This window comes from Cyphomyrmex costatus, unplaced genomic scaffold, assembly GCF_001594065.2.
Source record: "Cyphomyrmex costatus isolate MS0001 unplaced genomic scaffold, Ccosl1.0 scaffold270, whole genome shotgun sequence".
NCBI lineage: Eukaryota > Metazoa > Arthropoda > Insecta > Hymenoptera > Formicidae > Cyphomyrmex > Cyphomyrmex costatus.
Window position 1 is genome coordinate 179,432 of NW_017276800.1, and position 27,842 is coordinate 207,273.

The window sequence follows — 27,842 nt, forward strand, 5'->3', positions numbered from 1 at the left end:
CAATTTACGCTTTATTTATATTTTTTCACAAATTGTTTTTTATTACAAAAGATTTTATTTATTTATTATTAATTGACATGGCGCATGGAATACATACACACGAGATTTTTGTCTATATATCAAATCACGTAGTATCATATTACGCAATATATTATGTACAGAATATACGAAATTTGTAATATAATATTAAAATCTAGTGACAATTAGTGACAATAAGCTATATTTTTACGACTGAATTGTTGTTCTTGTATTATAACGATTTTACGAAATTGTTGCACTCTCTTTTATTTATAAAAGTATGCGATCTCTCACATGTCTAGAATAAAATTAATTTTACACTTTATAATATTACAAATAATATAAATGCTGAATAAATTAGATATGTCGAGACACACGTTCAAAATAAAAATTTTTTTTAATCTTAAATTAATTAAAAAAGCAAAATGTTAAAAATATTATATGCATTGCACTTACAAATATTATATATAAATTTAGCGATTAATTTTTCTCCATTATGTCAGTCAATTTGGGTGGTAGCTTTGTAACATTGAAAATTATGTCAATTATAAAAGTAAAAAAGATTAGCTATACTAACAGCATTGTTATGTGTATGACATAAAATGCCTTGAATAATGGTGTGCTGTAGAATAAGCACCGATCAAAATATTAAAAGAAACGGGAAACTATTCGGTAATAAATATTATTTCTGAAAATTCTAAAATAGCTATTCTTTTAATTACAATAAAATCACATAAATGTTTTCATCCGAAATATATATGTATTCTGTGATTATATTAAGTAAGAAAGTTATTTCTCTTTTTTATGATATAGGGTAAACTATATCATTATTGGCCACCTACGCAATATTTACTTTCGTCATAAAATTCTTATCGCATCGAAAACAATATACAAGTACGTAATTGTACTCTAATCTAATCATAATTTAATTCTTATATATTTGAAATAAATAGAGGATTACACACACTGCTTGAGCAGCTTTGTAGATTGAATAAAATGTCATTCAGATAATTACATCTTAGTATATATTTATTGCTAATACTCGTATTCTTGAGATGTTACACTACTTAAATTTTCTGTAACACATATCGTAATTAGACGATATTAACGCTCGAAAATATTGAATTTCTTAAACCGTTCCTAATTAAAACATACGAGCAGTGTAATATATAAAATTATCTAATTCTCGGCAGATTATCACATTATAATTATCATGTATGCAATGGCCAATAACTCTATGATTTATCCTAACGAGCGGGACTAGTGCCGCCTTTATCGGGGCTTACGAATGGAATTTTCATCGCAACATATAATTGAGCAAAAGACAATATCGCTTTAGTTATACACCTAATATCAAAAAGTTCAAATATATCAATCTAATAATATTGGAACAAACTAGTCAGAGCTTCTACATATTTATGAGAAAAGAAAAAAAAAGAAAAAACTGCGAGCAAACAAAATGGCACCCTGAATCAAAGAAGCACGGTCTGCGGAAACGATATTTAATTGGTCGTACAGCTCCTTTAGTACGTCTATTAATTACATTCAATCGACGTAGCGCGCGATAATGATTATGGGATTATGGAATGTACTTTCATCCTGAGCTAAAAGTCTATGAATAAGAAAAGAGTGTCTACACAAGCGTTAGGAATGAGATGCCCTTGTAAAGTCCTTTTTAATAGTCGAGACCCCTGTGGAAGAGGCGTTGATCTTATAGACATTGTTCTTTGCTTCAGAGGGATGCTTGTGAGTGCTTGTTGAAGATTTTCTAAGTGGTTTATGAATTTGTGTCGTTGACAGTCCACTCACCGGATACTTATTCCTACTAGACGTCGCGCCATTGCTACTCCGTGTACCACTTTTCGTGGATACAGCAGTGGAAGTTATTTCGCTGGGATGCTTCGGCAGAACAAAAGCTTTTGTTTGCTTTAACAGGTATTGATCATTACATAGCGCGGAAATTAATGGTAAATCTAAGTTACGACTTTTCTCGCGAAGTGTTCGGATGTCTAGCATATCATCGCTTTTCTTTTCGTCATTCTCTTCCGTATCATTAATGAGTTTTTTAAGTTTGTTCGTTGTTGTGGCGACCAACGAAGAAGTTGCCGTTGAAGAGGACGATGGCAGTGGTTGATTCTTATCAAGATTCTAAAATATAAATAATATGTATTACTATTAAACATAAAACGTATATAATTTTATTAAATATTTATAACTATATTCTAATCGTCTATCTTTTTTAAATTTGAAAAAATTGTGCAGAGAGCAACAATAAAAATATAATGTAGAATATCTGCAAACATCTAACAAAAATATCAAAACGTTCTTTTGTCCTAATTTTAATAAAACTTAATTACGGATTCAAGAAATTTGATATTTCATTTCGTATTACCTGTATTTCGTAGGGTGGTGGTGGCGGCGGTGGCGGTAATCTGCGATGCTTGGATTGCGGTAGAGACTGCATCTTGTTTGTAAACAAGGTATTCAAGCATTTGAGAATATTCTCGTCACTTCTGGTCCGTGAGAACGCATTCAACGTGTGAGGATGAGTTGGTACGGACGGTTCTCTTCTGAGACTATAGCTACCAATAGACGAAGTTGCACCACTGTATAGCGAACTAGTGCTAGCAGCGTAGTAACTATTCAGATTGCCTTGAAGATAATTACCGCTGGAACTACCTGTGTCACTAGAGCTCAGATTTTGGTTGGACGCATACTTGGATTGCGAGGAAAAAGAGGAACCGGGAAGGTATGGCGTGCTACGATACATCACCGAAGACTTGCTAAAGGAAGGATACGGTGGAGGCGGATAAGCCGCCATCGCCGCTAGGAGAGAACCCTGTTTCGCGTCAATATACTCTTGCTTCGACACCGCTGGATCCTTGAGCGGAAACATAACATAATCAACATCGGAGTAAAGTTGTTGTTTGTACTGTTCTATCTGCGATCGAGAAACCTGACTCGTATAAACGGTCGCCAAACTTGACGCTGGCTGTTGCGTTGATGGCGGCGGCGGTGGCGGTGGTGGTTGCCGCGGATGTACTATCGGCGGCGGTGGTAGAGGAGGCGGGGGCGGTGGTGTTGTCAAATATGGTAGAAGTACTGGACCGCCTCGGGAAGCGTGGACGTCTAAGTAATTGTTTGGGCCTACTACGAGAGCGGCAACCGGGGCATGTACAGGGGTAGGTTTCATTTTATCGCCCGGGTAAGTAGGAGGTTGGATCCTGGGTGGTGGTTTCGGTGGCGCAATATTTCCGGCGACGTCATCGATAGTTTTTACTACTTTTGGAACAGAGCCAATCATCGCTGACATATCGGGATAAGGCGGTGGAGGTGGTGGAGGTTCTCGTGGTGTCACCGCGTCATTTCGCGGCGGGGTGGGTGGTGGTATTTGAATCCTTTCTCGTGACGATGTGTACGAAGGTGGCGGCGGTGGTGGATCAGTTCGTCTAGGTGGTAACGGGACAAAGTCATTGCAAGTTTTGTTGTATGGTGGTGGTGGCGGTGGTTCACGTTCCCGAGCTAATTCCGGTATACTGGATCTCTTTGAGACGTTGATTGTCGCGTAATCAATGCTTTCTACCGGATATGGCGGTAATAATTGTCGATCACTGTCTGTTCTAGGTGGCGGTGGTGGAGGTGGCGGCGGCATCGTCACGTAATCACAGTCCGAGTCCATCGAATTGCTAATAGTTTTACGTGGGGGATACCTGCCGACTATCAGATCCGATAACTCATCAGCCGACAATAACGGTCTTGCTTTGGACGGGTCGCTACCGTCGCCTCGGAAACTGCTCACGCTGAGTATGCTATTGCTTCGTGAGCGTGAATCTTCGAGGTGTTGGTTCAAAGAGACTTCGTCATCATCGCCTTTGCAAAGACTATATATCGGTTCCTGATCTTCCGCGCCGACATCTTCCGTGTAACTGCTTTCAGATCGTAATCCACTGTGAATAGTGTAGAAACCGGATGTGATAGACGCTTCATCAGTGGTAGACTGAACGGAGCTCAGAGCACAAACATCGCTCGCCACCGAGGATGCGTTAGTATCACCCGTAGGAGAATACAAATCATCGCCGATTCTTTCATCTTGAATTTCACTGCTTCTCAGTGTATACACGCCACTAGTCTCGCTTGCAATATCAGTACCTGAGGAAAATCATTCAAAGATTTACGGTTACGCTACGTGACCATGCTTAATATCAGAAAGCGAGTGAAAAACAGAAAGGATACCAAAATTTATATTCTGTGCACGTATCTTTACAATAAGCATAGAAATCGAAGAAATATAATACAGAGGGATAGTTTAACCTAGATGATTCTAACAAGGTTCTAACAATACTTTAACCGTGTTGATAAAGCTGTTTTCTAAAACTATTCTTCTCTTTCGCTCACCTGTATATTTACCTGTCTTCTTACACCTATCGTAAATAGCACCCGGAAAGCTAGCTGTCTCCGTGGAAAGTGCCGAATTTTGTGCTGTATGCGAGTAGCCTAACTCCAAACTAGAGGTTGCCGAAGCTCGGCGCATTCGCGATGGTCCGCCTGTGGATGTATTAACGACAACCACTGTACTGCAACTGCTGCTGCATTGCGAACCCTCGGCAGCGGTCGCAGTACTTGATGCGAGACGTAATACTACCGATGTAGAAGTGGCGTCAGAGTTGTCAATCTCTAAATATTTTCCCAATATGTTAGTTTACATTTTATTGTGTAGATGATGAAGCAATCAAGTCGATAAGATATACATATATTTGCGAGTTACAGATTCCCTCAATTTTACGAAAGAAAAAATTACATAACATAATAAAATTACACGTATAATGCGAGATGTTTCCTTTTATTTCGCAATAAAGATAGAATAATAAACAAAAGTCAATGGTTTAAACGAAAATCTACAATATTTTATATGACAAAATTATACATATCGAAGAATCCATATATGGATCACAATATTTTCTGTCAGTAACGGAATATCCTTTGAGGTAAATTTTTTTTACTCGATTCAACATTAGTATAATAAAACAAAGTTATTCTTATTCTTAACTAAGCTTACCATCAATAACAGAAACAGAAGAAGGTGGCATAGAATGATTGTCCGTATCCCCATTCGTGCCATTTAAAACTCTACTCTGGCCATCCGAATAAGATACCGTCTCTAAGGTAAGACGTGGCAAACACTCGGTCGACGCAGGTGCGGTATCAGGTTCATCTTCGCTATGCACTCGATCGCTGACAATACCGGATGTTGTGTTCGAGGATGTACTCGAAATGACAGAAATTCGCTGGTCACCACGCGTACCGCGCGCCGCTAAACTCAACTTACATCGGGTCGGATACATGTAACAATCCCTCAAGACTTTCCGTTCTACAAATCATATTTAATCTATTGTATTATTATAAGTCATCATTTTCGAATATTTATTTAATTACTTTATAATGGTTTTAAGAAGAAGCTCAGGAAAAAGAATAAGAATTAAGATTAGGAGAGGAAACAGAAAAGATGCGTGTATGTCATGACGTATACATGGTTGACAAAAAGAAAGAAAGAAAGACGCAGAAAAAGAAGAAAATTATCTTATAATATTTTAAATAATCTAAATAAACAAAAAAAAATTAATGATATTGAATGATTAACTTGTTAGTGAGGCATGACTGTCAATTCGATGTCGGATCGGTATTGATTCAACATCGGATTGATGATAATGGTCATTTCTCATTGAGAATTAATTGCTCAATATGGATAGTCAATAATGAAAAAAATATAAAATCAGTTTACCTTCTTCCTCCCGTTTCATAGCTTCGCTTACTCTAGGCGCTATAGCCATAGAGAACTGATGGGTGTCACGGCAAAGTCCCAAGAGGAGTTTACTCTTGTCATCGCATCCGCTATAGAGGGTGAGTTTTTCCGGCTGATCAACGGCCCGAATTTCGAACTTCTTGCGCTGTATAAGAGAATACAAAAAAGTTTTTAATTTTTAAATGTGCTTAGATAGTAAAAAAAAATTTTTTAATAAAGTTTATTTATATTATTAAATGCAAGTAACGGTGCAAAAAACTAATTTATTTTAACGTGTGTAACATAAGAAATAATTTAATATTGTTGTAACAAACGAGCAGCAATTTGGAGGATGACATTTTTTCAACGCTTACATCAAACGAGAGTTTGCCGATGTTGTTCCAAACGAAAACCCGCGGGGTCTCCTCTTCGGCATAGATTCGCACTCCACGAGCGCAAATTGCCAGGAGTATTCGTCCTGGTCCCGCCTCATTTTTACTTCGGCGCAACCGATACAGGTGAGCGTTAAGCGGCGCCTCCAACAGCACTGCCTCCCGGATATATTGCAGCTCTGCCTCCTCTCTGGAGAGCCCACTGTACTCTCTGTGCTGGGCTGCAAGCACGGCGAGCACGTTCGACTCAAGGCACATCTAAGAGCATTCGAGACAGATTTAACAAATTGAAAGATTATAGGCGTAATCAGAAGTTAGAATTATGTGAAAAACACATTTAACACAGTTGCTTTAGAAAGAAATGTATACGTAATTGCATACACTATAGATATATTAGTGTTTATACATGGAGAACATGTTATCAATTATTATCATTTCATCATATACAATAAAAGTACAATGTTATTGAAATATAAATACAAGTGTAATTTATACTGATATCTAGATGAAATTATCTAGATAATCTAAGTAAAATGGCTTTACTAGAATATATATCTTGATCTGTCTCTTATTACTTTTCTTAATAAATTATCTATATAATTAGATCTTTATCTTAGAAATTGACAAAATAATTACCTAGATAATTTGAAAAAGATAATACTTTTTTGTCCAAGATATAGAAATATAAAGATAATATATAGGGTGTTTCAGACTAGACGCATCACCTGCTAAACATAAATTTCTAGTCATTTTAAGACGAAATTTATAATACTAAAATATTGAATTTATAATATTTTTCAAATTATAAACATTTAAAGTTAACGAACCTTATCAACTAAGTTTGTGTGTATAGAAGTGATTGACATTTTACGTTGTACTGTAAAACGAAATGCCAAAATTCGGGAATTTTAAACGATATGATTCGCTAACTTTAATTGCTTATAATTCAAAAACTATTGTACCCTCAATATTTTGGTATTAGAATTTTCGTTCTAAAATCAGGAATTTGCTATAACAGAGGTGGTACGTCGAATCTGAGAGAAACACTTTGTACCTTCCATTAAAAATAATATAAAGCCATTTTATCTAGATATTATCTAGATAACTTAATTTAAATAAACTCTGAAGATATATATCTCATATTTTATATATTTATATAATAATTCACTTCTTTTTAAATCAGGAAAAATATAAAAAATCCATGAAGTCTAACTTACATGGGAAGGTAGGTAATCCGTGGATTTGCAATAGCCAACAGATCCTGCATGCGGTCTGTGACGTTCTTCAGAATAATCACCAAGGTCGGCTTGAAGGGCAAGTCCAGCAAGCACCAGCAGCGACGTGACGATAGATGGTTCATGAAGGGGATGGTGAGGATGGAGGCTCTCCACCCCGCCGCCATGCCTGACGACATTGTCGCGCAGTTGCAGGTAATAGTGATGCCGTGTCGTTTCATCGCTGAAACAATGACGCAAGCATTAAAATATTTAATGAATGTGTAATTATAATCAATATATAAAATATACTAAAAAGACCTTTCTAAAATATTTTTCTAAAAAAAAACAAAAAATATATATTTAAATATATGTATAAAGTAATTAAAACACATTGTCAACAACAAGTTTATTTCATACTGAAAAGATTAAAAGGTTAAAATTTCTAAGAAATCGTTTTTAAAACACACTAATAATTAAAAAACGAAGACAGATAAGAAATTGTTGCTATGAAAAATATTAATTGTAAGTATTATTATCTATAACTTTTAATTAATAGTATATAAGTAACTTAGAACTTTTTCAGTACGTAAAAAGTGGTTCAAACAAAATGGATATATTTCTTAACTGAAATTGGAAGCATTGGCACGAGACCCACGTTGGGCGAGACTTGTGTAGCACAAAAATTAAACCTTAAGGGCAAACGTGCAGTGAATCGTCAAATTCAATGTAAATCACAGGGTTTCGTGTGTCGAAATAAAAAAGAAACTACTGCAAAATCGGTATAATTACCGAGGTGCTCTGAGAATGCCTTCGTTTTTAAGCATACGATCTATCTATCATACTTCACATAATTACTTTATAATTATAATAGGTAGCAGTATTCTCTCAGCTACCGGACGAAAATCCGAATTTCGTTCCATGAATAAAATTTTCGTCTTGATATCCCCGCAATTTTGCATCTGATCTCTTTTTTCAAATGCACGTGTCTTTTTATGGCGCTTCTTCCTCTTTCTGACAGTGCCTTTTAATCGGCACGACACTGGCGACTTCTTTTACATATCGTCCGAAAGAAAACAAGGAATACATTTCACATTTCGCTATACTGACAATTTAGATGTATGATGTAATATATTCATTACCATGATTAATTTCGCAACCAAATTAAGGATCGAAATATCTCTGTTCTTTTTTCGAATATGTGACTAATCAATTAATCGAGAAGCACAGACATGATTTTTTTTTATATTTTAAAGATTTATAAAAAATAAGTAGTTTATATTTAGGATAAAATATTTATATGTTACCTTAAAAGTAATGGCGTATCGATGTAGAAACGAACTCGAAAATATAGGACAAAAGCTGGTCTTCCACTGCTATCCAAACCCTGGTAATAATATACATATATTAAACTACTACTGGTAAATATTACAATATGTAAAAAAAATTGCATACTATTTTAATAATGACTATCATAGATTATAGATGCATCACGATTGCTTAGAATATTGTTCAATCATATGTATTTTTTCATTATAGAAAAATCTGATAGAAATCCTGGTTTTCTTGAAGAAATTTGTACATTCTTTAAAACAACTCACAGTCTAAAAATGGTATCATTTAATTTACATTATTGGGAAACACGGTGTGTCTCAGCGATAATCTAAGATAACCGCGAAGAGGAAGTACTTAACGAGCACTATAAAAGAATGAGTCCGCAGTTTCGCTCAGTTGGGTCATGAGTTGAGGAGAACTTGAATCAAAACTAGTTCCCATACGATTCAATTAGAAATAAATAAGAAATATAATTTTTGTATTGCACAAATATCTATATACATAAAAATTTGTTTACTATCATTTGCTATAAATAGCATAAATAATAGAAAATAATGTAAATTTAATAATTATCGTCCTTTTACGTCAATTAATGACAAATTTACGACAAACGATCACACATTCTTTGTAGATACAAAACGTATATTATTGCTTGAATTAGTTTTCTAACATTAGAATTTTTAGTGAGCTATATTTTTTTGTTTCTCTCTCTCTCGCGTGCGCATGCGCGTGCGTGTGTGTTGTTTATTAGTCTTGTTTTATTCTATCCTCGTACTTTTTCTTTCTCTCTTTCTAATTATAATAAAACAATAAGCAATGAATAAGCAGCTACTTACATATGTATGAGAGTTTCGCCAATTCTTTGGGGCGTATTTACTCAGTTTATTCTCAGGATCCACAAATAGGTACTCGCCGTCTGAAACAATAAAAATGATTCGTTTGTTTCAGTAAAAAATGTATTACTGCATATAAAATACCATTTAAAAATATTCTATACAATCTTTTCAAAATTGGCATTGAATTTAAATAATAATTATGGATCTATATGTTATACTGATATATCGTGTATTGTACTTTGTGGTATAATTGGACACTTTTACAAGATACTCGTATATGTATTGCATGGTTTTCTGGTACAGCTGTTGAGAATTCTCTGAGATTCATTTCCTTCGCACGTTCTTTTGTACGATTGACAACACGAGATGTCGATACTCCATAAATGAGTGAAACAATGAAAGAGGCCCGACAAGAAGATGTTAGTGAATGAGGGAGCTCCAAACTTGTCTACACGGGACCAGATGCTCCAACTCTTATGGCACGATAACGTGACATGTTTTTCACACTGGAACTCGATTTTAAACCGCGAATGCTGATCGGAGATCGTAACCGGAGTTTGGGCCCTCGAGGCTCCCAAACGCAATCCATACAATCTACAAATCCCAATGCAGCCATTGTACTGGCAAACTAGTTGAAGCTGTTGTTGTATGTAAATGTAAAACTCTCACAATGGAATAATAATAGTTGTCCATGAATATGGCATAAATTTATTCGGTAATGTATGTGTATAAAAACTATCAGCGTTCAAATTTGAAACTCTCTCAATTGTTTTTTCTTAGATTTAATTTGTCTTTGACAATAAATTTTCTATATAATTATCTCTTAAGTATAAGAATTATTATATTATATACTTTGTAATTAAAGTTTCGAATTCCGTGGATTACAGTTAATTTAAATTTAAATGATACGTATATTTAGTGCTCACTTTTTATTATAAAGATAATTTTTTCTAATTTTATATATAATTTCTTCCTTCTCTCTCTCTCTCTCTCTCTCTCTTTATCCTCACCCACTCTTTTTCTTTCTCTCTCTCTTTATAATATATCAAATTACCCGTAGAATTTTATTCTGTATTCTGTTGCAAATTATAGGTCGTCTAAAATGGACTTAAGCCGCTCCGGTATTCCTCTTTCGATACGCTCACTCTTTCCGTGGGGAAGAGAGCACCTGTGTTACCCGAGGTATAACCCAGCTATTACTGGGGAATGTTGCCCGAAGGCTAACCCTGGCCCTCGCGTAATAATCCATCGGGACTATAGGGCCCATCGTATTCCTCTGGAGATATTCTTCGCAGTCACGGAGGGAGCACAATCTCCCTTTTTCTTCATCTTGCTTGGATCCGATCGAGTCCGCATCCTGGATTTAAGTTTTATTCCCTTTTGTTTTAGACTTTCGTCTGTCCTGAACCCTAGTACGAATTTACGTTTGCTCGAAAGATAGAGGTGTTTCAGAGATTTCAAGTCAACTCGACTTTTTTAAACAATATTTTTACTTATTTTAAATCGATTCTTTTCATTATTCTGCTTATATATGTATTTGAGTATCATTTTTGTAAATATCTTGATATGTTTCAATAAATTCGAATACATTATTAAAGAAATATATATTAATATATTACATACAATATATATATATTATTTTACGTATATTGATACATTATATTTTACGATTAATTTTCTGTCTAATGTTGTAACGTATTTAATACACTGAAAAATTATTTTTTTATTTAGTCTAAAGAATATATGTATTAAATAGTGATTTGTTCCTGTTTGATATAAAACTTTTAGAATCTGTCTTATTGTTTAATTCTTAACGCGAGAAACAAAATCTGTTTTTTAATAAATGCATGTCGCACTTCGTGTAGAGCATTGGAAAAATTGGAAAGGAGCGTCTTGTGTTGCAACAAGAAAAGTTCAACAAACAAGAGCCCAGCTTTCTGTTTCCTAGAAAGAAACAATACTCTTTTTTTTCTCGTTCAGTATGGTGCAGCAATGCGCCATAACCATAATTACACTCGTAATCATCCCTGATTGCCTTGATCACCCCGGAGGAAGAGGGGGAGATCTGAGCTGCTCTTTTCTTCGCACTCTCGTTAACTATCTTGTATAGACTTAGTCTCCATTCAAACGCATACCTCTGAACTTATTGAATCTACCAAAGATTAAAGACTTCTTGCGAGAAATCTCGCAAACGTATTTAGCCCTGGCCTCGCTTTTACACTCAGGACTTTTCTTCATTATAAAGAACAAATCTCGTAAATATTACGAAAATTGAATAGGAAGGAAAGAAAAAGGAAGAAGTAGAAAAAAAACAAACACAAAAAAGGTCTTGAATAGATCAAAGAATTTCTCTTAAAGTTTAAGAGATAGTCTAATGGAACAGGATGAAAAATTGTCGCAGAAAACATATTTCTTCTTTAACAAAATCAAAGGGTTTGCTGATGAGTTTGGCGGAGGTGTTGCTCGTGAGGTTCGTTGGAGCAGAATGTGACATACGGTGTGGGTCGCGAAGGATACGAGAAGAAGATACAGAGGGAGAAGACTTTGAGGCCCTGTTGTGACGCGCAGCTTTAACCTCGCCGCGATATATATCCCTTGAACCTGCGCTGGAGAGTATTTTCTGCTCCGTCTCCCCTCCGCTAGCTAGAACGGACCTTTTCGCCCCTCTTCCACCACGTCGTGTGCCAACGATCCTTGTCCTCGGCGTCCTCCTTCCACATTCCTGTACACGGAGCCGTACGTTGCGCCGAAGATGCTCGACTGGGAGATGGAATACGAGAGGCCTTATACAAATCATCGGGCTACCGTCTTACCCGGGGCTCCGTTCTCTTTTTTTTTCTCTTGTGCTTCCCCTTTCCGCCCGTTTTTCTCTTTCTACTCTATCTGGCCGCTTCCTTTCTTTAACGCTCGTCATTCCCCTTCCGTCTTTCTCCATACTCCGGCAATCTATTATCTCTCTCATTTATCGCATACCTCTCCTTCCCTCCCTCTCTTTCTCTCTCTCTCTCTCTCTCTCCCCCCCCTCTTTCTCTCTCTACTTATGTATTTATCTATCTCTATTTTTTTTATATATATACATTGCGCAGAACATTCTCTTACTCAATTATTTATATCTGCTGCACATTCAAATCTTTCATAACTAAAATTTATCGTTAATTTTATTGATATCCAAATAGAAATTCTAATTGTACAAATCTAATGTTTTCCAATCTTATTATAGAAAATCTAATGTTTCCTAACTTTTTTCTATTGTTTCTCTTATTATCATTAAATACTCGTTGTAAGTTGAGTCATCAAATCACAAAAAAGGTGAATTCACGATAAAGGTGAACATTCTTAGAGCATGAGTTCGACCAAGTAGTTTCTCAACTCAATGAATAAATAATTGGAATATACAATATTTGTTTAACAGATATTTTTCAGCGAAATAAACTCACCGTTGCACAGTGTTTTAAAAAATACACAAATAAATTTGAGTATATACTCTTTCATCAACGGAGAAAAATCATGTGAAGTGATAAGAAGAAAATAAAAAAAAAAATAGAAACCACAAAATAAAAGAATAAGACAAAATAGGAAGAGACGAACTAGAGAATTAAGAATTTATTTCTAAGACTAAAAAGCACAAGAAATGGGAAGCAAAAGTTAATTTAGATCGCAAGATCCACTTTTAGCAAGACCCACCGCGAATCGTATAAGCCATAACGCGCATACAGAGAGTGTGAGCTGCCTTTCTTCTTATACTTGTTTTTCAGGTGCATTTTTTCTTGTCATGCTATGGCTCGCGCGTCTCAAGACCTGCCAACTCAACCGAGTCCGATGATGGTGCTCTGCTGGAATGTAGAAGGGATGGGTGAGGTGGGATCTCGTATTCTCGTAGGGCTCTTTGAGGACCCGGGGAGGCTTTATCCAGTAGTGGGGGCCACCAGTCGGACCGGCTTGTCACGATTGGTGAGGGTAGCGATGAACGTGAGCCGTATGGTATGCAGAAAAACCTGACGATTAGTCAAGAGGCTTGGACATCCTCGCTAGGTTTCGCGATTTCTCTGTTTATGTCACTTTCTTCGTCATAGAAAATAGATCCATAACGTAACATAAAACTGGATGTCTATTTTTTCAAACAGCCATTTCAATGCACGCATTAAATTCTTGTTTCTATATTTTTATATTTTATACTTTAAATTATAAAGTATTACAATTAAGAAAGAAAATTAATTAATTTATTGAAGCTATATTTTTATTTTTAAGGAAGCGATTCTGATAAACTTAATTTTAACGTATTGTTGTAAGATCATCCATATTCCACATTATGAAGTTATTAACAAAACAAAATAAAGATAAATTTTTCTTCAAATAAGATTACACAATTTATTTTTACATAAATAAATTCTTTTAATAATTCTACATATCAAAATTAATGTAAAATAACAGAATTCATTTATAAGAATATGAATTTTATCAATTCTTCTTATCTCATTACTTAATCTATAAAATTAATGAAAAAACAAAAATACAACTCACCGGACAATATTGCCAAACCGAAAAGTTCGCAATCTCGCATGCCCTGTTGACTGAGAAGTGTGCATGTCTGCGTATAAACCTCCTTTACTCTCGACTTAGCCTGAAATAATAAAACGGACTAGCATTAAATGAACGAATTAGCATTAAAAATTCCAGAAATAATTTATAAATATTTTTCAATTAGTTGCTTTCTCGTTAACTGACATTCATTCTCGAGTCATCATTATTAAATATTTCATGTACCTTTATTATCCTGTTTATAAAAATGAGAAAAGTAATAAATAAATTCTACATTTTATTAAAAAAATGATGTACAATGTTGTGTAATATTTTCAAATTCTTTATATTTGAAATCTTCAAATTCAGTACAATTACTTTCCATAATAAAAGAATGTTACTTTTTTATTCATACACATTTGTAACGAAATTATTTTAATTTTTTTTACAATAATAGGTATCGTTACACTTTTTTACACTTGTTCGTAATTGATATTTGCCTCACCTCAACGATGAAGTAGAGAGGATCACCGGGAAGGGCATGAATGGCGAGATAGCGGCTGGCGGACACCAGGGGTTGAAGGCAAGACCGCGCAGCCGTGACACCGCTACCACGCATGCTGCATGCTTCATGTCGTCGCCGCTACGCCCAGCGTTCTCACTGTCAACAATTAGTAAACTGTCAGTAAACAATCAGTAGTGCCATTTAAAAAATTCGTATTAATCTATTCTTAATAGAAGAAGTCAAGATTTAAAAAAAATGATAATTATCTTTCGTCTCTCTTTCGGCAATCTCACAATTTTCATACGAAACTTGCTTTCAAAAGTAAAAAAAAAAACTTTTTACATAAAAATGTCGGTCCTTTAAGTACTTTGTTAAAGATTACAATGAAACTATAATTGAGTAGCTTGTAAACTGAGATATTCATGCATTTAATATATTTGAGTTTTAATATCGGATTATCGAAGTACGTATTTAGCCAAATATAATAGCGGTTGAAGTTTTTATTTATGGTCGATTACTTCTGACCAAGCTTCTGACTTTATACTCGCGACATATCGCCGGTTTTACAAAGCATCTTGTTTATATTATATCAAAATTTAATGGTTAGTACTTAAAATTGTTACTACTTGTTTGTTACACTGGAAATGTCAATTATTATTAATAATACACACAAATTTTACACATTATTGCCATCCTGTGTTGGCTTACATTGACTTTTGCATTATTGACTTATTTTGATTTGTGTATTCTTTGATAGTGAGGCATATAGATTAGATCACGTCAGAGATTATAAACGTGCTGTATATGCTTACGATACGTAATGACAAGTATTACACATTGATAAGCAACACATATCCCAGACGGCATTTGTTGGGTTCTCTTAAAAATGAAGTAAAGTGTATAATTATTTCAAGAATAGGATAAGTTATTCAAGAACTAAACTATATGCCGTATGTTAAAATTCGTTTTTAATTGATAATATAGTGGATAGAATTGTGACAAACATCATGGCTACATTAACTGCAGCGGATTATGCAGTGATCGGTGCATTAATTCTGATCAGTTCCGGTATCGGTGTATATTATTGGCTCATCGGTGGCCGACAAAAGTCGACTGAGGTAATTAAATTTTTTTTTTATGTTATACCTTGCATTTTCATATTTTATATCACACGATAATGAACTATGCTGTAATAACTTTTAATTTTAATGTTTCGTTTGTATATATGATTTATATATTTTATATTATTAATATAATATTAATATCTTTTCAATAAAAATACCTAGACAATAAAATAAAATAAATGAAATAAAATAGCTTTTCTTGAATGTATTTCTGTAGGAATATTTTATGGCCAACAAGTCAATGCGAATGATCCCGGTAGCGATAGGTTTGATGGTTTCATATTTATCAGCAGTCAGTCTACTCGGAGTGAGCTCTGAAAATTACGTGTACGGTACACAGTACACTGTGATCAACATCTCTTATGGTCTTGCCACACCGTTTGCAGCTTATTTTTATTTACCGGTATTTTTCAAACTAGACACTGCAAGCACTTTCGAGGTAAAAAAAACATTAATATCATTATGCAAAATTCGAGAGTAATTCTGCTAAAGATAATCTTTAGAAATTACAAATATTTAATTATATTTGAAGTATTTTGTTTTATATCAGTTATGTTGGTCTAATAAAATGCTTGATGTTCTTAATTATTATTAGCTTAGAAGCATATTGATCATAATTTTAAATTATAATATATAAGAAAATACGTTTTTTATGCATGCAAATAAAATTTTAATTATAAATTTGTTTTTCTTTAGTTCAACTAGTAATTTTCTTCAACAAGATATATATATCTGGATTAGCAAGAAAATTACTTCTTGAATTAAAAAAAGTGAAAACATGTTTTATTTTATATTTGACATACTTTTTTAAATTAACAAAACTATAATCAATCATTTTGAAGATAGTACTAGTAGTATTAGGCAGTATTGCTTTAAAAGTTAATTGATTAAAATTGATTTAATGCAAGTATATAAATATCTGTTGCAGTATCTACAGAAGCGTTTCGGCACGACTACCCGATTAATAGCCAGTTTTGCTTTTTTGCTCCAATTGCTTCTATACAGCGGTGTGGTGTTATATGCACCTGCGTTGGCCTTAGAAGCTACCACCGGTCTTTCAACGACCGCAAGTGTGATTGGTTTAGGACTCATCTGCACTTTCTATTCGACGATCGGAGGCATCAAGGCGGTACTTATCACTGATGTTTTTCAGAGTCTGTTAATGCTGACTGCCGTTGTCACAGTTATAGCTACCGCAGCAGTTGCTACTGGTGGTCTAGACCGAATTTGGCAGATCGCTGAAGAGGGATCTCGGTTGGAATTCGACAAGTAATTATCTGAATGATATAAAAGTTCCTCAAAAATGTCATTGTATGTCCTTCTAAATCGTTTATGTTATATTTCTATTATGTATTGTTATTGGATATATGTATATTTCTACGGGAATATACATATCTTCTACTTTACATAATATTTCACGTATGGTGAATAAATTATGAATTCTATAATTTTATTTGTTTTTTCTTTTATCTCAATTTCATAATTTTTTAATAAGTTAAAGTGGAAAAAAGAGAAATAGAAACTTTTGCTAAATAATTGAAAGTAACGTATTTATAGATAAAATAAAATGAATAAAATAAAGTTGCCAACGCAAGCACAGGAAGTATTTATTTATTTTAACTTTTTATGTCTGTTGTAGCATCTCTCCGGATCCAACTGTACGACATACTTGGTGGAGTTTGACACTTGGTGGTTTCTTTACTTACCTTTCCTTGTACAGCGTTAATCAAGTTCAGGTTCAAAGAATGCTGACTGTCAGGTAAAGCGAGATTGACATAATTTCCAATCAAACGCGAATTAATCGAGTCCAAAGATATTACATGCAAAACATAAAATTCTTTAAGATAATTCTTCTTTTCATATTTTTATAAATTTAAGAACATGAAGATTACCTCACTTAAAATCTGATACTTAAATATGCAAAATATATCTTGTATGTATTTTGTGAATAATGTATTATTTAAAAATTGATACATTATTCACAAGATATTTTGTTCTTATTTGTATATATATATATATATATATATATTACTAAAGTTATTATTTATTACTAGAATTATATTATTTCTTTTCAATTATTTATTATTAAAATTATTATTCTACCATAATATTATTTTTCTTACTGATGCACTTATAATTCATCATCCCATAAAAACAAATTTTTTAAAACTTCTTTAATGGAATTTGATGGCTGCCGAAAAGATCAAATTTCAAAATTATCGTCAAATTTTTAATATCACCAGAATATCTCTATTTAACATTATTTAATTTTATTAGTAATCTAACAGTTGCTCAACGCGCATTATGGTGGAGCTGGCCGATGTCATCGATCATGTCGCTTACTCTGTGCTTTTCTGGACTAGCGATGTATGCAAAATATCGTAACTGTGATCCACTCACAGAAGGCAGGATCAGTTCAAATGATCAATTGATGCCATTGTATGTAATGGACATGCTGTCAGATTATCCTGGTGTGCCTGGGCTTTTCATAGCCGGGATTTTTAGTGCCGGACTCAGTACCATCTCGGCTACGGTTAATTCCCTTGCTGCTGTTATTCTTGAAGATTATATCAAGCCTTTCTCGCGTATAAGGTAAGACTCATGATAGCGTGAAAAAATTGTATAACATCATATAACAGAGTCAATCTGGAAAACAACCTAGTTTCAAAGTAACCTGAATCCTTTGAGTTCACGCTCTCATATCATGTTATGTATAGGAACATATTAAAACATTATAACTATATATACAAATGAAAAAAAATTAAAAAGTATTGTATAGGATAATATAGTCCCTTTTCCTTTTCTCTCTCTCTCCTCTCTCTCTCTTTTAAGAATTATACATATATCGAATAAAAAATAATAAAATTTTTTATACTCTATAGAGCAAAACGCGAATAATATTGATTACAGAAACAAGGATCTATCGGCTACGACGTCAATAATCATTAGCAAAATTTTGGCTCTTGTAGTTGGACTATCGTGTGTGGCAGTGGCTTTTCTGGCACAATATCTCGGTGGATTGCTGCAGGTATATAATCTTTGCTTTCAATACTAACAATAAGTCACATAATAAAATAAAAACATATTAAGCGAGGGATAATTAATCATACATAGATAAATGATTTAAAATTTAAATCATTCACAAATTGATTCTATATTTAGTTAGTAAATTTGTTGTTAGACTCCTTTGCGTGTTTCAGATAATCTTTCATGAAATTAGATACCTTAATCGTAGAATTTCTTTCTCAACAAAATTTATTTTTCTGCAGGCAGCTCTGACGATCTTTGGTGTCGTAGGTGGACCTATGTTGGGTTTATACACGCTTGGCATGTTTCTCCCATCGTGCAACCAAAAGGGCGCGATTGCGGGTTTCATTCTTAGTCTCATGTTTTCTTTGTGGATAGGATTCGGACAACCGAAACCGCCGATTTCGCGGTTGGATGTTTCAACAGACGATTGTGGATTCAACAACACTATTATATTTCGCGGAAGCGATGGAAAATCATTGAATTACACAAGCTCACGGTATGAAATCGAGTGAGTAAACATTTAAGCAAACTAAAACAATTTATTTATTTAAGATTTTTTTAAATCTTAAAACATTTTTCTTTGAATAGTAAACATTTACTTACGGTAAATAAATATTAATTCAATAAAAAATGATAGTTAAATCAAATTAATAATTTTTGTATCAAATAAATTTAATAAATATTTACTTAGAACTGTTCAAAATAAATATCTAATAATTAAAACAAATATTAAAATTTAATTTTTTCTCAATATAAAGATGTTTTATACGTATAACTCAAACTTTAATTTTAAATTTATAAGAAGCTTTAGTTAGAAAAATATGTAGTTAACACATGGTGGAAAAATTTATTTCAAAACACACAATACAAGAAAAAAAAATCGTTTGTGAATTTCAAATTTTTAACGTTATATTTTAATATATTTTCAATGATGAAACACGAGCTTTAATAATTTTTTATTTACACAGAATGGAGAAAGATAAAGCCTATTTTTATCTTTATCGCATATCCTATATGTGGTATTGTCCATTGGGATTTCTCGTTGCTATAATCACAGGATGGATCGTCAGTTGGATCACAAGATGGATTTTTAAGGAGAGCCCGACTGAAATCGATTTGAATTTACTAAGTCCGATTATGGCAAGTCAAAAACAAAAAAGAAAAGAAGCAGATAAATATCGTAATACATTAAAATTTAATGAATCTTATAAATAATTAAAATAAAAAGAATTTAAATACTTACATTCCTGTTTACAAAAATATATTAAATATTTATATTTAAAGTAAATGAGATATAAATTTAATTAAAAATTAATTAAATTTCGCTCGTTTTTTGCAGTGCAAAGTATAAAGAAACAACGATCTAAATCGAGATAAATCTAAATAAAATTTTTTTTATATAAAATAAATTTATAGTTTACAATGTCAGTATAACATAAAAATATATAAAAAAAATAATATAATAATATTGAACGTTTCGGAACTCACGAGTCCTTCTTCAGCGATTCTTGAAGATGTTACAAGTCATAGAGATGAATAATCTTACGGTCTAAGCGACATAGTGTGGTACAATTGTTTCAAAGAAATTGATTCTCCTGTTTTTATGCGAATGTGGAAATTGTGTAATAAAATGTGCGAAAACAGGAGCATCTTTACATATTCGTCTGATTCTGTTGAGCGCAAATTGTTTTCACATATTTTATTACATAATTCAGACGTTTTTTTATGTTAAAAATTAAATATTCATGTCATAATAACATATAAATAATGAATACATGTTATAAAAATGTATTTATGTATTGTGTAGTAAAGATGTACAATATGTATCAACAAATTTTTTAATTTCTTCTCGTGAATTCCAATTGCAAAATGCAAACAAAAAAAACAGAAATATAAAAATTCTTGGCCAAATGTAATTTAAATATATAAATTTTTTATATATTTTATTTAATTATATTATTTTAATCATTTGTTTTCATAGAATTCAAAAGTAGATAATAATTGCATAATAATAATTATTAATAGGCAATTATATGTATATTTATGCCAATGCCAATATTTCTCTATACAAACATTTTTCTCAATGGATAATCAGATTGGGCCATTTCACAGTTCACACTGCGTGAAAATGCCAGCTAGGAGTTTCGCGCTCGTACGTACAGACATAAACACTATACGGACTACAAACTGCGCGCTGTACACCACTGTACACTTTACCGAAACGTTCGCAAATCACGATGGAATGCCGCCAGACTGGTGTGTGCGCGCGCGCGCACCATACGGTGACACACAGAGCAAACGCAAGCAATGACCTGCGTCATGCAGTTCTTACGTAAGGAAATAATACCAAAATAACGTATCCAACTACCTAACAAAATAACAAATTTTGAAAATCTATGTTAGACAGCTAGGGGAGGAATTTAAAAAATTTCATTTTACAGATAACGTACCATAGGTGTTTGATGATAACACAATGTACATATGTATAGATCCATGCAGCAGACGACACTTTGGGCAATAAATTAAGAAATCTCGATTATTGCTTATGAAAAATTCTAAAGACCTCAGAAAAAGATTTGATAGTTTTCTTTCTATATTTGTTTTTTTTTTTTTCATTAAGACTTATAAAGTTGCTGCAATAAGCTGCGCTTATCGTGGCAGTGTGAAAACACATTCCTTTATAATCAAAGAGGAAAGCTCTGTGCAATCAGACGAACAACGGGAATGAGAAAATAAAGATGTCGTTCAAGTTGTCGGGCGCGAAATGGCTACCGGTTTTGTGTATTTCTTGCAGGAATACATCGCTCATTTTTACTTTTTGATTTAAATAAAAATCGATCTGTTGTAATCACGTTTGTCAAAAGTAACGTTACGCAACTATTTCGAAACAATCATCAGCGTTTTGTTGCATTTATATTCGTTATATCGTTAAATGACGTTGCAAGCATATAAAAGCAAAGTCACATCAGTAATAAGTCTTGATATTAAATAATGATTTTAATATTAATATTGAAATGTTTTAATAAAATATGAATTACTCTTTCAAGATCAAATTTTATTGTATACTAATATGTATAACATTTAGTAAAATTGTGCTTTATTTTAACGAATAATCACTTAAGTTGTCCAAGATTTAGGTCAGGAATGTTCACACAAATTAAATACAAATAACAGAGTTATTAAGAAAAACTCTAAATATATATATAATAGATTTATTATATAATAGATATATATTATATGTATAATAGCCTTAAAAAAAATGTTACCGTCTAAAGTTACGGCTAAAGATATCAAATTTGAAGCTAATTATAAAGCTATGATTTTATATCTTATCTGGATTATCTGATTTAGATATGCTTGTGAGATAGCTCTGTCTCTGCATAAAACTATTTATTTTTTTAGTTATAAAAAGTAAATACAACAAAACAGCCATCAGTTGACCCCAACCATCTGTGCTTATAATATTCTTAATGAATCGATATTATTTAAATTGATGTCTTGAAAATAAAAAATTATTATTGTCAACATTTTTATCTGAAGAAAATATAACAAATCCACCATAATGGCACATTAAAAAATAAAAAAAATTCATTTGTGAAGTTTTTTCCAAAGAAAACGACATTTATTTTCTTGACAAGGAATATAGTATTCTATTTATATAACACACATACATATATGAAACAACCTGTATATACATAGTTTATGACATTACTATGCATAACTGTAATATATGCGGATATGACTCTTCTAACGTTCGCAGCAATTAAATAGAATTACCAAGTTGCGGTACCATAGTCGCTAGTTGCTCATTATAATATGCATTCTTCGCATGAAACAAATCTTTCTTTCGACGCACATAAGAATTGCTCAAATAAAAGTAATAATGTAGATAATAAATCAAGGAATTCGTTATTGATACATAACAACGTGAGAAAATAAGTCGGATGATTTATCTAATCTATTTATCCTAGTTATATGTTTGCCATTTGAAATTATTGATGATGATGACTGGTATTGCTCATATCAAAGTTTCAATACATAGTAGATACACAATTTTGTATCAAAGTGCCACGAATGTTTTCGCAGAGTTCTCGCAACTCTCTTTCCCTTGTATAAGCAACACGAGTGTTCTTTTATCGCAATAATCATATAAGAAAAAATTTGTATTCTTAGTTAGCATATCCTTTGTTCAAGTGTATATAGAATAAAATTTATTTAAGAAGGAAAAAAAATCAAAGAGAGAATAACTTAACAACATTAGAAAAGGTAAGATCCCATCATATTATATGAGCGACTCATTGATGAGTTATTTTATTTAAGTTAAGCAGTGAATAATAAATTCGGAAGTGATATATATTGATAGAATAACTTCAAGAGAAATACTTTTATAATTAAATTATACTACAAAAAGAAAAATTATTATCATGCAAAAAAAATAATAATTTAAAGAAAAAGAAAAACTTACCTAGATTCCTTCGTTTTCTAAATCTTCCGCCTGCGATATCACAAGTCCACCTACAACATGCAAAAATTAGTTGTAAATCATCTCGATTGTAATAATGCTTTGATGGCAAATAATTGTAATTTCCTTAACTAGCTCCAAGAAAAAGGAATGTAATCACAACCGCGCTCTCAACGCGCATGGTAGTTTAGCTTTAGACAATATGATCGCCTTAGAGAACTTTCATCGTTGTTTTATTCCTTCATTTATATTGGCCCCTTTGTAGGGATTGATTCAAGCCTTGAAAAGAGCAGACTGTACGTTATGGATTAAGCGCATAGTCATCGCGCGCGGTCGAGACGAAATCGAAAGAGTGGATCCGCATGGGACGCGTAGCTCGGGAGCTCGGGAGCTTGTCATTATATTCACATTATAATCTCATCAGGATATTCCTCTGCTTAGTCGGACAGCTACGAAAATACAAAGCCATATTGCTTGTGCCCTGCCCTACCTGTTCTGCCCTATCCTTATATCTTGTCTCCGTCCCTCATGCTTTGCTGCTTAAAAGATTCAATAGCATTACTTACAAAAAATTTCTATTTAATAATCAAATTATATTTTTAATTCGTCAATATCATATTACTTATCTTATGTTCAAATTTTTCGTATTTTTTTATTCAATTTTAATTATATTGATATCATAATTATAAACAATATTCAATAAAAGAATTTATCCCTTAATTAAAATTTTAGATACTTTAGTAATAAAGTACACTCTTTCTATCTTTTAATTCTTATAAATTCTTAATAAAAAAATCTGGATATTATACGAAGAACTTTTTCAGCAATTTTAATAATTTTCTTCAATAGAATATCAAACTTTTTAATTTGCATTTTGACAATTGCTGATGAAATTGGATAAATGTTTGGACAACAAAATAGTCACGAGTTATCAAAATTACACTTTATATTTCCGTCTTAGCCTTTCACGTAATTTCACTTTCCCGCTCTTTTATAACATTTGTGTAATCATTAATGGATCACCTTATGTTATGCAGAGCCGTAGAGAATCGCGATCAAAACGCTCTTCTATTTTATCCATTTTCCTTGTCATTGCTTACGCGCCGGTGAAAGCCATCGACGATAACCTACTCCGATGCACGATGGCAGCAACAGTTGCAGCTAGCGGCAGTCAACTTCACGAAAGGAGGAATCCCAATTACGCCCAAGCATGCATTCTGTTGTATACAGTACACTGCGAAATACTTGCAAAATAACGCGCATGCTGGTTTACTTTGTCGGAAACATGCGGCCGCAGTATGGAAAAAAGAAGAGATAGAAATAGTGATGGACGTTATATATACATATATAACGAATTTTCAAAATTTTGCATCATTTTAAAAGAAATAGAACAATTTCTGATATATAATCTTGAAAATATTTTAAATATTTCATATTCATTTTTTTCATAATACTTGACATTTATTCAATTTTTATTTTAGACACATATGTATAAATAATAATTTCATTAAAAAAAAAAATAAAGGAAAGGAAGAGCGAGAGGAAAGAGAAAAGAAAGAGAGAAGAAAAGAGAAACATGTAAAAAAAAACGATAGAGAAATGAATAGAAAAAAGAAAAAAGAGAGAAAAGTAGTTAAAGAAGAAGAAAAGAAGAAGATAGATATAGATAATTCTTCGCACAGCTGTTTCCAGTTTCACCTTTCTCCTTCTTCCTCCCAAAACTTCTTCATTTCTCTTTTTTTTGCGACCTCTTTCTTCCACTCTGACTTCCATCTTAGCTTCTCTTTTTTATCACTTCCTCTCTCTCTCTCTCTCTCCTTTTTTTCTTCTCTCCTCTCTCTTTTTCCATCTGCCTCCTCTTTCTCTCTTATCCTTCTCTCTTCACTGCTATTCACGTTTCATTTTATCTCTCGCTTCCTCCTTCTGTACGGCCAATTCTTCGCATTATACCAGGTTGTGGCGTGGAATGCGGGCGTCCTTCGTCCGCTTCAAGCCAACGTCCAACCGATGAGCCCCGCTAGCATTATCCTTCGTCGATCCTTCGCACGCGCTCCTTAGGGCTCGGTAAAATTAACCAGGAATACTCGCTTGAAAGAAATACCCGTTGAGAGAAATATCTCGCACTCTCTTCTCTTCGTCTTACTTTAGTAAATCTCGCCGTTGTGCTTAACGCGCTCTTTCGGATATACTGCTGATGAAATTATCGCGAGTTATTCGAGTATAACATTAGGAATAAAAATGAAAGTAAATGTCAATGTTTCAATGCTTTCATTTCATTAGAAACGCATTATCATTATATATTTAATTATCAGTTATTTATTGAGCAAAATCATACGTTAGAGAAAATTATCGTTTCTATTATATTTTTGAAGGTTTATGGATTTAAATGATTTTTGTTCTCGTTTGTTAATTGCATCCACATTATGATTAATAAACATTAAGCAATTTGTAAATCGCCTATTGTTGATATGCTTTTTTCATAATTCTAAAGATAAACGAGAAAAACATAGATTAAATGCTAATCGATTTTTATAATTATCGCTATAATAGTTTTTTATAAGAGCTCTCGTAATGTCTCACTTAAAATCAAGGACCTTGTGAAGATCATTGATTATGACGGTCAAGGCCAATAAGATCGATGTCAAATTCAAGGTCACCCAAAAAAATTTTTTTAATATTTGAAATATGAATGTTTTAATTGCATATTTTATTCTAAATAGTCTAATTTTTTATGTCTCTTTTTCCTCTAATGTATCCTTACATAGTTCTCAATTAAAGTATTCAAATTAAAATTGTCGTAAAACCGATCTTCAGTTTTAACAAAAACGGGAAGTTTGTTTTTGGAGCAATGCATTTATATTAATTTATTTGTTAAAAAAACAGCTAACTTTTACATATTTGCATCATTTGTAAATTTCAGCATCATTTAAAATTATGCGAGCTATGTTCATTTCTCTTATCGCGATTTTTTTATTTACACAATGGATTACGTCAAATGCGTTTACATGGACATTATTTTTTGTTCTTATTGACCACGAACATATAATAATATTTAACGTTATATATAATATTTTCATTTTATTAAAAATTTATTTTATTTTATTAAATTCACGAGCATTCTTTTTTATTTTAAATAATATGATCATATATGAAGAGATATAAAATTTTCATATAAATACAAATTATACATAAGCAAATATTATTCTATTACATTATCATGATTGACTGATTAAGTCTTATCAGTTATATGTTGCTTAGAAATTTACCAATAGAATTTATATGGTAAAACTATGTAGTTATTATCGTCAATTTTATTTTATTTGATATTAATGCTTATTAATATAGTCATTTCTTTTTAGTATACACGAAAATATACCAATATTTTGCAACCACGATATTTAAAGACGTTTAACATTACATCAGAACAAATTGTATCGTTCAAATCTGTACTGCTGATTTTTGGGTAGACGACCGACAATTATACGATACATTATCTCACAGTTAGTGGCGGATGACACAATAGAGTGCATTGACACTCGATTCGCATTATTCCGATAGCGTCCCACCTCATGCTTAGCACAGATACACATGCTCGCTTGGATGCGCATAGAGAATCCGCGAAGGTAGTGGTACTTTCACCAGGTAGTCGGATTCCATGATGCACGCGGATAGCCAAGAGCAGCCCACTTTTGAGACTGCATACCACTTGAGCACATATTGCACGCCATGGTCATGTCAAAATTAAAATATTAACTCTAATAATATGCAATTTATATGGAATGTACAGATGTTTCAGATACAACGATTTATTCGTATTCAAAATTATTATATATTACAAGAAAAATTTCATTTAGTTTCATTATTTGCAAGAAAATATTAGCAAAATAAATTATATTTTGCAATTTAAAAAACTTAATTGCTTCACAATCGCAAAACACAAAATAATTTGTTTTTATGTAAGACAGTTTGTAAATTCAGCAAAATCATTTTTAAATAAATAAAATTAATATTCTTAACAGAACCTTTTGTTGTTCAAGTAATAACTGACAAAATTCACAATGACAGCACAAAATGCTACGCACAAAGTGCTAAGCCAGCAAATTTTTTTTCTTCGTGTATGCCTCTCAATATACAAAAGAACTTTTGCTTAAGAATTTTGCTAAAATAGAATTAAAAAGAAAATACTAATAAAGAATAATACTGAAAATCTTTTTACGTAATAAATAGATACATGAATTCATATTACTCTGTGTAAAAAATGTTTTGACAGTCATTTTTTTTTACAATAAATGAATAATTATTACTAACGTAATAAAAAAAATTATCTGCGGGTTGTGTACTATACGACGACATATACTTTTGTTAAACAAATGTTTATGTGTATTAATGGATATCTCTCTCTCTTTTGAATATTTAATAAAATAAAAAACAATTGAATTGTTTATCATTTAATTGTCAATAATTTTCCTAAAAATCAGCATTGGCTAGACAGAAAAAACGTTAAATATCTAAAAATTTAACAATCTGAAAATAATTTTGGTCGAATTAAAATAATACTATAGGAAATTCAAGCATGAGATTAATAAACAATGGTGCACAAAATTTTGATATTCTGATAACCAACTTGAG

The 27,842-nt window shown here is 32.5% G+C and overlaps 2 protein-coding genes across 2 annotated transcripts; one reads left to right on the forward strand and one right to left on the reverse strand.

Moving 5' to 3' along the window:
- Positions 1–1,136: 1,136 nt before the first annotated feature.
- On the reverse strand, positions 1,137–23,230 carry LOC108774657 (protein expanded). Its single transcript, XM_018540809.1, is given in 13 exon segments — positions 1,137–2,166; positions 2,411–4,167; positions 4,414–4,692; positions 5,075–5,386; positions 5,798–5,963; positions 6,172–6,447; positions 7,407–7,647; positions 8,711–8,790; positions 9,575–9,654; positions 14,096–14,195; positions 14,598–14,672; positions 14,675–14,753; positions 23,217–23,230. Coding segments are annotated over 12 exon segments (3,921 nt in total). The 5' UTR covers positions 14,726–14,753; positions 23,217–23,230; the 3' UTR covers positions 1,137–1,662.
- LOC108774656 (putative sodium-dependent multivitamin transporter) lies at positions 15,605–19,933 on the forward strand (the record flags this gene model as incomplete). Its single annotated transcript, XM_018540808.1, has 8 exons — positions 15,605–15,715; positions 15,939–16,160; positions 16,650–16,990; positions 17,361–17,480; positions 17,999–18,313; positions 18,632–18,749; positions 18,991–19,247; positions 19,720–19,933. Coding segments are annotated over exons 1-8 (1,698 nt in total), but the record flags the coding sequence as incomplete, so codon positions are not given.
- Positions 23,231–27,842: the final 4,612 nt, after the last annotated feature.